The sequence below is a fragment of the Fringilla coelebs genome (genome assembly GCF_963513975.1).
Source record: "Fringilla coelebs genome assembly, chromosome: 4".
Taxonomy (NCBI): domain Eukaryota; kingdom Metazoa; phylum Chordata; class Aves; order Passeriformes; family Fringillidae; genus Fringilla; species Fringilla coelebs.
Window position 1 is genome coordinate 46713532 of NC_140032.1, and position 11404 is coordinate 46724935.

At 43.7% G+C, this 11404-nt stretch overlaps 1 protein-coding gene across 1 annotated transcript in view; it reads right to left on the reverse strand.

Annotated features, from left to right (window-relative positions):
• The window catches only part of MCUB (mitochondrial calcium uniporter dominant negative subunit beta), a 46501-nt gene extending 35390 nt beyond the window's left edge, over positions 1-11111 (reverse strand). The window contains exon 1 of the mRNA XM_084203816.1: positions 10898-11111. Coding sequence (XP_084059942.1) covers positions 10898-10996 — 99 coding nt within the window. The 5' untranslated portion in view covers positions 10997-11111. The remainder of the gene's footprint in view (positions 1-10897) is intronic.
• Between the last annotated feature and the right edge of the window lie 293 nt (positions 11112-11404).

The following is an 11404-nucleotide window of genomic DNA, read 5'->3' on the forward strand; positions in this document are numbered from 1 at the left end:
GTTCCCCCAGCTGCAGCTCCCACCTGAAGTGGATCCCTCGAGAACACCAAAAACCACATCATGACCCCAACACAGGCTGAGAAAGCAGCACGGCAGGGGTGTGACCCTCATCCCCCACCAAGGGTTTGAGCTGCTCTGGAATGAAGGCAGTGAGGCGCCTGGAGCAGGAGCTGGAGGCACCCTGAGGGCCAGCTGCAGTGGGCTGGGCTGTTTCTGTGGTCAGCAATGCTAAGTGTGATAAACTGGCATAGGGATTTTTTAAATTTTAAATGACACACACTCCAACTTCTACAACAACAAGGGAGGCCCTATGACACCAACAGCCACTTGAGTTAAATATAACATGCAACCTGCCATCCCAGTTTTGAGTCTGGCTGCAGATAAAATAAAAAACCAGCAGATAAGGTGGATCCCCTGTTGGCTCCAGGCCTGGGAATAGCTGCTGTCTGACTCTCAGAACTTTGCATTGCTTGTGCATATGGAGTATTTCAAATATGTGCCACAAAAATACATTATTATTATTATTATTCTCTTGCACACTTGCAGGAAAGATTAACTTGTACCACAGCTGCATGCACTGACCTATGAACCAGCACATTGCTCCTGGTTCCTTCTAGTGGGTCTTGCTGGTCTGACTGCTGCCACAGGGCGCTGTATAGTTTTCTTAAGAGTTCAAGTCCTTGAGCTGTGGAATTACACACCCAAAATCTAGAATCAGAGGTACCACAAAGGTAAAAAGCAGTATCTAGGGGTTTTAATTCTAAATGTTATATCACATTCAAAGTTTTTGAGTATAGTATTGAGTATATCAATACTCTACATGGGCATTTTTTTAGACCTATTAATAGCTTTTGATAGCTTCTACCTTATTATGTACCTTTATGCAGTTACTTGTTTTATTAGTTATGAGTATTACTAAGTTCCACAAAATCTTTTTTATCATATGTCAAGAAAAGAATTAACTACTGATACTTAATGCCAAGTGAGACAAGATGAGCTGTAACTGTTAGCAGTAGAGTGCCCCAGTTAAAAGGTCTTACTTCCCAACAACCCAAAGCTGTATTTGTATTAGAATGCCAGTGAGATCACGGTTTTCATCTGCTGGCTCAGTGGAATCCCCCAAAATAGCTGAGAAAAGTTAGCACGGCTATTCCAGAAGGAGAAATAACCAGGAACTCCCAAGGAAACAAGCTACAGATTGTGCAGCATTATGAAATGCTGAAGAATGGACCACTGTGAGGGTTTGCACAGATTAAAGCTGTATCAGGGTCTGATCTATAGCAAAATATATGCACTTAACACTTCCACTGCCATGAAGAACAGCTTGGGGTCAGTACTCCAAGGACCCATGTATGGTTCAATAGGCACAACTCAGTTTTAGAGCCTGGGTTATTTGGCATCTCTTTAAATTACTCCAGTTCAGTTGTATTTCCAGTGTGTTTAAAGCCACAGGACACTGCAAGACCAAGCCTGAAACATCAGCCTTCAAACTGCAATCTTCTAAGTATGCCTGATTTTATTTTACCAGAAAGGCTATAAACACTGAGCACCCACCTTTGGCTTCTGACTGAAGCCCACAGATGTCAATATGAATTATATTTTCATATCCATTAGCCTATCAAACTCTATGGCATCAGATAAATAATATTACTGAAAACCACTATAATAAAAAATACTGAAGAATGATCTCACACCCAAAAGATTAAAATGGAAAAAAATGGCAGACAATTCAGCACAGAAAATTTCAGTCCCTTAACATTAAATTTGGACTAGCCCCAGCTCTGCAAAAAATAACAGTGTTACCTGCCTCACAAAAAAACCCTTTCGACTGAAATCCACAGCAGGTACCTGAGAAAGGGTATCAGTCAGAACTGACTGCAAAAGATACTGCTGTGGTACCAATGCCTGGGAACATATTCTGGCAGGAATCTTGTCTCAAAATTTCAATTATAATTTTCTTTGTTTAAGTGAATTTCAACTCATCCTACAGCAGGTCATTTCCCAAGTCAACCAAGGGCAAAATCCCCAGGAACCTCCTCATTTTCAACCCTCACTGCCTCTTTGTGGGGTACCTTTAGCAAGGCTTAGGCCTTGCAGTATTACAGTAAGCACATTATGGCTTTGAAACACTATTCAAAACCAACAGGAAAACTGCCAAAAGGTGTGCCACAAATATATGTAACCTGATGCCTTAATAGTTCAGGACCCATCTGAAAGCAGTTTTTGGGAAAGCACTAGTAGGAATCCAGGATATTGCCAGCAGCACCTAAGATTAAAAGAGAATGCGCGAACTAAAAGCAAAGTCCCATCTAACAGTCCCATCTAACATGATTCAACCCTGCACTGTATCTGGTTACTGAGCACAAAAGCTCCTCACAAAAGAGCTCCAAGGACTTGATTCAGTCTTCCTGTTTCAACACAGCTGTGGCCATCCAACAGACAAATGAAAATGGGAAGGCAGGAAAGACATACTCACCGTCTGGCTTCGGGAAAAAAGTGATTGTTCAAGATCACTATTTGCTGTGTCTGCATTCCCTCCCTTCCCAAATTTAAGAGACTTCCTGCCTTTAGTTAAAAACACTAGCATGTGTATTGCTCTGGAAAAGTGTTTACAGAGCTGCGGGAAGTCCTGATCTCAGCATAAACTTTAAAATCTGATTCTGTCTTTTAAGAAACTGGCAGCTTCCTGGTAGTTTTATCTGGAATTTTCAAATTCTGAAAAGATGGAGTGAGAGGAGGAGAGGGGCCAGTAAACTGAAATGTATCTACTGAGAAGCAAAGATAAGCTCACCCCCTTGCTATTTCACAAATATCTCTTCTACCTAAAACACATCAGCTATGCAGATCAGATACACAGCTCTTAAAGGCAGCTGCTTTTCACAGTTGCATTGTAAGTTCCAACTGTTTTATCTATGTTAAAAGCATCGAGTATTTACCTGAGTCACTGATCAAGACCCTCGACTTCCAACATCTACCTGACTCATTATCACCAGCCTTGAGTCCAGCATTCAGGTCAGCAAGACCACTAACTTCAACTTCTCACACAGCAATTCTTTATAACAGACATATAGCTTCTATTTGTCTTATATTTTTGTATTGTAAAGAATTCTTTAAGCTCATTTCCTTGTCTAGGGAAGGGCAGAGACAGTATCTGCAGGAAAGCTGAGTTACTTTGCGGCTATGCACTGGGTTTGCCACCTTCTCAAAACACTTTCAGACAGTTCAGCCCATCTTTACTGCAATTAACCTGTTAAAACCACATACCTCAGGCTAGCCAAAACCTGTGCCCCACTCCCAGATGAATCACCACCTCAGTTCCCCGCCTCTACCTAGCTCAGCCTGCAGATTATCCCACTACTACAGGCACCTTCCCTCCATCCCTGTCAGTGGCCCCTCCACAGGGGCCACAGCTACAAACCCACACCTGTGCTAGGTTTGCCCCTGGATCAGGAACACTGTCGTGGCCATGTTTCCCTTGAGGGACTCCAGCCTAGAGGGGCTGGCTCAGGAGCAGCTGAGGCCACAAAGGCCCCCAGAAGAGTGAATGCTGCTGTACCTCAGGGGCCTGGCACCTTTATGCTTCTATTTAGAGCAAACACATAAAAGTGTTTTACAAAAGCCTTCCTACCACAGACAGCACAATGGAAAGTGCTCACAGCTGCACTGTCACAGGCAGAGAGCACCTGGTTCAAACAGCAAGAAAAGACTATAAATAACAAACAGTGTGCATGAGAAGGTGCAGGGAGGGTCAGATCAGGTCCTAGAAAGAAGAAACCTTGAACAAACCCCTAGGAATCTTGTTCTGTATAGCATAGGCACTTCAAGTACAAGCAGTGACCACACTGCACAAATAACACTCATCTTGGAGCAGAGGACTGGAACAGGTTGCCCACAGAGGCTGTGGAGTGTCCATCACTGGAGACATTCAAGAACCATCTGGATGCAGTTCTGTGCCATGTGCTCAAGGATGTCCCTTCTTGAGCAAGAAGCCTGGACCAGATGACGCCCTGTGGTACCTTCCAGCCTTGAATATTCTGTGATTCTGTGATCTTTTCCTCACCACAGCCCTCTGGCCAAAGTGAAATCCTCATGATATATGGAGTTTGATTTTCCAGGAAGAAAAGCAATTTTTCCTCCACTCTGGCATACAATACACTTAAGGATGCTTCTGTGATCTCAAAATCAATTTGTAGTCTCTTTGGTTTTAGGTAGGGAGATGCTGGGAAGCTGAAATTGCTGCCTACTTTGCAGATAAACAAAATACTTCTTAAAAGAAGACAGTTTATTTCTCTCCAACTGACAGTTTATTTCTCTCCAACTGAAGTAATGATGAGATGATAAATGTGAAAACAACTGCTTCAAAACTGTTTTTGAAGTTGTTCAAAATCTGAAGGAAAAAAGTAAATTATATCTTGCCTGTGTGTAACATACTCAATTTTTCTGTCCCTTTGAGGATGGACTGCCTGTGCTCATGATGATAAATTCAACTTTTCTAAAGGCATAAATGTCACATTTATAGAGTAAACATCTTTCTTCCATTTCCATTTGAAGAAGTACTGAGTATTTCCTGATTACTAAGGGGAGGTTGTGCTTGCCAGTACTCATCACACAGGCACAAAGCCTTTTATTTATCCATTCCCTGACTGCTGACAGCGGCCTGCTTACACCCAGCCTCACTTGAACAAAGGAGAATTAGTTCATGGGCAAAAGCTACCACCCTTAGTAGGCAGCCAGCCAAACAATGTTCATTTTAACTTCTTCAGCTGCTGTGCCACAGAGTCATTCTAACATGAGGGATTTATTTCCTAGCAATAGACCTGATCTTCAGAGTATAGATCCATGCTTTCCCAACACCTGGATGGCAGGAATTTCTAGGGACTCAGGCATGAGCTGAGAATAGAACATGTCACAGCAAATAACTTGCAGGCCTGAAAATTGTCCTCCTCCCAGCCTCCCTATGCAAGTTCACAGAACAAAGAGTTAACTTCAATTCTTTGCTGGGCTCCTCAGATCTGCTCTGAGATAACAGAAACAACAAAGTGAGTAGTCATATGAATGGCAGAAATGACCTTATAAAAAGCCACCTCTTTCCTATGCAAACCTAATGACCAGGCTATTACTCAGTATCTTGACAGCAAGACAGAGAACAAGACAGAAACACAGAGAACCTGCCTCTCCCTTTCATCTTTCTGCATAAGAAGCCAACCCAGAGGAAGAGCTGCTGATACATGCCCTTAACAGACAGTTAATATCATATTATAAAAAGGCACAGAAGTGACCATGAAACATCTCTAGGCTCAGAAGAGCCTACTGCCTTCTCAGATGTAGGGACTTCCCCACCATGAGCTACCCAATGAAAAATTCACCTTTGATGCTGGAATGTCTTCAGGATGAAGATAATCCGAAAGAAAGCAAGCCCAACTCAAGCACAGCAACTCCATTCATTTTCCTTCAGATCATTCTGCCTCAGTGGGAAGGGGGAACTGAAAATTTTGCTGTTTAACTAGCTATTGAGAACAGGTGTGCTGTTTGCCTCCTCTCTGATGCCAAAAATCTCACTGTGTAAGAAGGACTTCCGGAGGGGAAAGCCTCAGTACAAAAAAAGCAAAAACCAAAACACAAACATCTCAATTTTCCTTTCCCTCTTCTTCTATCCCTTCAGAAATTAAGATATTATAAACTCTAGGACAAGGTCTACATTTTTGCCCTAGAAGCTTTCAAACACCAAAATGTAAAAAGAAAAAAAAAAACAGAAGAGATTCATACTCTTAAAACAAGGTTTGTCAACAGCCTTAAGTGCTCAGCACTTCAGTGATTTGTGGCAAATCTTCAGAGCATCTCAGACACTTGCAAAGCAATTTTCTCGAACATCCTCTAGAGGTTTAGTATTTTTTTTTTTGCAGGTATAAAGATTGTGAGTGAATTCTTTCAGGACACTTGCTAAGAGTGCTAAAAGGAACAGTGCCAGACAGCTTCATCTCATGAGCAACAAAAACCTTATAATTACAGCATTGTTTGTATGATCACAGCATCCACTGCAAATGAAATAAAATCATCATTTTCTGTCATCTACTTTATTAATCATGGAGCCCCCAATACAGGTATCACCTTATGACTATTTCTATCCCCATTCTAAATTAAATATTTTAAAAAGTCACTATCAACAGGAATTTATATAAACTTTCATTTTCCTTCACAACAAACCTGTTGAATATATTTGGAATAATAAACTTCCCAAACTTTGGGAAGCAGTCTCTTACTCCTATATCACATATGAGAAAGCTCTTCAAGAAATCTAAAATTACACAGATTTTGCTATGGACAAAAATATTAGACCGGTATTTCAGTTTTCTTTACATTTCCTGCAGCACCACACAGCCTTGACTTGGCACACAAAAGCTCTAACTTCCTTAGGCTTGTGATGCTGAAGAGAATGACCACATTCTTTCCAGCCTTGCCAGAGCTGGTTTTTATTTCCTTTCCTTAGGAGTTCCCATATTCACACAACCACCAAAGACACTCAGAGTAGGCAAAAAAAAGCAACACTATGCAAGAAAACCTGATTTGATCTACACATTTCAATTACATGCTTTTATGTCAATTGCCCCACTGGAAAACAACACCAAGAATTTGAAGTCTCACTGTTGATGTGTGTTTCAAACCCTGAGTGAGATTGGTTTTTAGAAATTTCCCAAACCTCTAAGTGAATGAGTGTTGTGCAGGTAATTGTATGTGCACACACAAGAGTATCTCACAGCCCACTATGTAACCACAGCATCTGTACTGGAGAGAGAAGACAGCAAAAGACTTCATGGGAGTACCTGCAGAAGTACGAAGAGAGATGAACTTCTGTGCTATATATCGCATCTCTCCCCAAAAGTGTATTTATCAGGGAAAATAGAGCCATCTCCCAGCTGCCAGACGAGAAGAGACAACAGCTAATGATTAGCAGCCATTCCCAATGCCACCCTGTTATTCTGGCACAGACACAGCAGCAAAATCAAAAAAATGAACTTGCTGAGACAGGAAATTTTTTTGCAGCAGAAGCACCAGAGATCTTCTAAATAGGTTTTTCTAAGACATTCAGAAATTAGTATTTGAAAGAGTGAACAGTGATTCCATAAACAAACAGTTCAGCAGTTTGTATGTTTTTGTTGATATATGCCAGTATGAGCAGGAGGCCTCTGTTTAGAAAAGAAGATTTGGATCAACAAGCTAACTTCTGTTGTGCCAGGCTTTCAAAGTGGAGGAAAGACAAGGGAAAACACGCCCAGCGGCCATAAATTACTCCCAGTTCTTGGCTCCAATTAGATATCAATTTCCAAAGGACTTAAGTGGGCTGAAAAGAAAATAAAAAGTAGGGACTCAAACCACAGTTATGTGAAATACTTGGCTGCGTAAGAAATTCAATGACAATCTGCTTCTCTGTAGTTGCCTGGGATGTCCTGGGGTTGCTGTTTGTCAGAATATCTTAGAAATCCCAGCAGTAGGTCATACGCACAAGAGAAAGAGGCAAAATTAAAAACTTCCGTGGAAATATCCTGAGGCTATTAAGGACCCATTCATATCCTTGCTTATAAAACTGTATAAAACTTACGGACAAACTGGATAGGTGTAATGCTAGGAGAATTATGGTGGTTTGAGAGTTAAGAATTACTATAAAAACTAACAGGAAGGACGGGAAAAAAGTTCAAGCTAGTCTGAGGAACTGGGTAGTCAAAAACTTATCACCTGAAAGCACTGAAAAAAATATTTTTTGACAGATAAGGATGACATTGGGAACTGACCAAAAAAAAAAAAAGCCCCAAAACAAAACCCTCACTACTCTGCTTTCTGCAGATAAACCCAATGACTCTTCCACTGGTTGCAGTTTGCAGCTAGGAAGAAAATTCCCCACAGCAACAAGCATGTGCAATATCCCAATCAAGGAAGAAAATAAATCCATAATGTTTTTCACAGAAACCTTTGCAATTTGCTCTTGCCAGGTTACACACGATCTTTCCCCTTGCCAATATATTCCAGAGGCACAGTTTAAAGAGAATTTTGTGCACAGAAATGAAATGTATTCTAAATTAATTATGCTAAATAAAGGTACATTTTGAAAACAATTCAAGTTTTGCCATTTTACTTCCCTCACTAATACTTGCTCAAAGCAAGCCCTGCCTTTTGCAGAGGAAATGTCACAATTCCAGCACCTTCACACAGGACAGAAACAGTTTTAGCAAGACACAGGGCTGTGTGACTGCAAAAAACCCAGTTTTAAGCTAAGAAAAACCCTGTAACCCAGACTTCTTCATTTCCCATGGTTGCCACCCATCCTGAGTGATGCAGGCATGCTGGTAGAGATCTCCATAGCACAGACTAAACTGGAAATTTCACTTACGTGAATGGCCATAAAAAGAAACACAATTTTAGACCAGTAGGATTCAGCACTATAGAGAAACTAACTAGGACCATCTGAAAAAAAAATTAAATCCAGTCCCTTCAATGTTTCCTGGCTTAGGCTTATGAATTAAAAAAAACAAACAACACCAACAAAACCCCCAACAATTTATAGCCTTGATTCTGTGTTAACAAATGCATTCTCCACTGAGATACGGTTAGGGGAGATGTTCCTCACAGAGAGCAGTGCAAGCAGAGCATTTCTTTCAACATGAGCTGCAAGAGTTAAAACATCCAAGTCAAGAGGAAGCAAAAGAATTGGCAACCTTTAGATTTTACCACATGCAAAATAACTGCAGAATTACAAATCTGGGACTCTAGCAAAATGAACTGCAGCCTTTGGGGAATGAAATTATGTGTAATAGGAATGCCTGTCCAAAGAATACAATATAACATGCATCAATTATTTTGAAAAACTGCCTATGCTGCTAAGCCCTTTTCTCTTTTGCACATAGCCTGCTATCCAGATTTCTCACACATTCTTGTCAAAGCACCAATCCCAGGACATAGAGTTTGTCTAACAACTAAGCACTTTAAATACAGAAAGATCCACCTAACAAAAACCTCAATTTTACAAAATACAGAATTTGTATAAGCATCCCTCTGAAAGGCAAAGCAGCTAATGACAGCTTTAGGAAGAGCTGTAGTTCTTGTTTAAAAGTGGAGCTGAGAAACTAATGATTAAGGATACAGCTCCTTAGGACAGCAATCCCTGCTGTAATCCTGCAAACCTGAAAAAAACGACATTGAATTAGCAATAATGGCTCCTTTATCCCCACAGCTGTGTATTTATTAGTCAAAAACACAGCACAAAAACACACTGTGCATTCACACACCTGCCCATCAACACCTGAGTAACTTGCAGTATGTGATGACCAACTGCACATCCTACAGCCTGGGGTAGTCACTGAAGTACCACCTCCAGCTTTATGAGTGGAAACTCCAGTCAAGGCCCCAAAAGGCACAAGGGCAGACTGATTCCCATCACCAAACACAGCATGAAACAAGCTGCAGACACCATAAAAAATATTGTATATTAATTTATTCTAAAAAATTGCACTTATTAAATAAACCAAATCTTGTATTAAACACTTTTCCCAATTAGATTTTTCCTCACCATTACATCTCTCTGCTTCACCTATTTGATGCAATAATTTAATTCCCAATGCATGTCACTGTCGTTCCATCCCACAAAGTAACAGACACGATCATTTTTTTGCTCTTTCTTATTATGACAGTGGTGCCAAAGTCAGAGCTTTACCTCCTCCACCACCTCCTTCTCCTCTCATTTTTGGTGTCTCTTCTTAAAGCTTTATCAGCTTTCAGTCTCGATTTAGAGCCTTAGAAAAGCACGAAGCTTGTCTGCAAAGCAGTACCCTGGAGAAGTAAGAGGTGGCAAACTGAATAGGTAGTGTCAGTGTGAGCTGAATGACAGTGTAAACGCTCTCAGCAAGGTAAAAGGTGTTTTCAGCACGCCCCACTAAAAACTCAGAAGATTAAGGAGGCTAAGTCAATATTAATTTTAAATTCCCTACTTAGATGTCTTCTAGATGTACAGGCATGAGAAAGAAAGAAGGGGCTACTCACATTAAGGGATGTGGTGCAAATTAATGCAATGGAATTTTGTAATAGGCTTTTTGAATAGTTTGAGAAACGAAAATATTGGGGGAAAATAGAAAGTTCATTTTGTACAACTCCACTCCACCCACTGCCGCAGGCTTTGAGACATGGGTTGTGGAAGCTGCTCAGTAAGAAGCGCCAGATCGCCCTGGACTTCCTTCTGTCACCACACACACACCCCAGCAACTTCCTTGCCATGGGAGGGCCCCGGACACAGGGACGGGGTTCTGTAGTGTTCCATCACAGCAGTCATTTCCAAGCATATCTCTGTTGTTAAGAACTTTAAAAAAAGGACTCATCTGCCTCCTCTCCCAGCAATTAGAAGTCGCTCAGGACTCAATATCACACTGTCCTACGCGCCAGCAGATCTTTGAATCCATCGTGCGTTTGTTAGCCTGTATTGTTCCTAATCACAGAACCTCTGGGGCCTCTGAAAGCCCGGAGAAGCTCAAAGGCAGGTGGACTTCAGCACTTCACGTACAGGGCAGCAGCAGCACCGCGACAGCCCGCAAGCGAAACTTTTAGCGCACTGGCGTTTTACTCCTCGCTGTTTACGGAGCAGCCCGTGAGTCACCCGGGGCAGAGCCCCCGGCTCCTGCCGCCCGTGAGTCACCGCGCCCCGCCGGGCACGGCCCGGGGCGAGCGAGGGCAGCGGCGGAACCCCGCGGGCTGTGGGGCGCCAGCCCGGCCGGAGGGACACCTGCCCCAAGCTCCGTCCCCTACGGCCCCGCCGCACCCCGGGGCTCAGGCGGGCGAGGCGCCAGCAGCCGTGAGGGGCAATTCCGCCTCTTCCCGCCGCTGCCCCGCGGGGATCCTCGCCCGCTCCCCGTCTTACCTGAGGCGCCGAGGGCGGCGCGCAGCCATCCCGCCTGCCCGGCAGCACCGGGAGCTGCCGCCTGCCGCTGCGCAGCGCCCGGCCCAGCCCCGCCAGCATGGTCCTGCACCTCCGCCTCCTCCTGCCCCGGCGGGCTCCGGCCCCTGCGGCCTGAGCCTGGGGCTGGGCAGCGCCGCTGCCGCGCTGGGCGTGGGCGAGCCCGAGCGCACGGAGGGCGGCTCCGCCGGCGGCCGGGGCGGTGTGCGCGCCTTCCCTCGGCCCCTTCCCGCCCGCCGCCGGAGGGGCCGGGCTGGGCTGGGCCGTGCCGTGCCGCTCCCTCCGTCCCGCGGCTCGGGCGGTCCCCGGCGGCGGCGATGCGCTGCTGCCCGGCAGGGAGCGGGTCTCGCCCCGCCGTGCCCCACGCACCGCCCTTTGCTTACAGGTGCTGGCACCTTCCTCCGCGTCGTTCTTCTTATTACTGAAATAGATTTTCTATTAAAAAATATTAAAATAGGCATTAATGCCTGT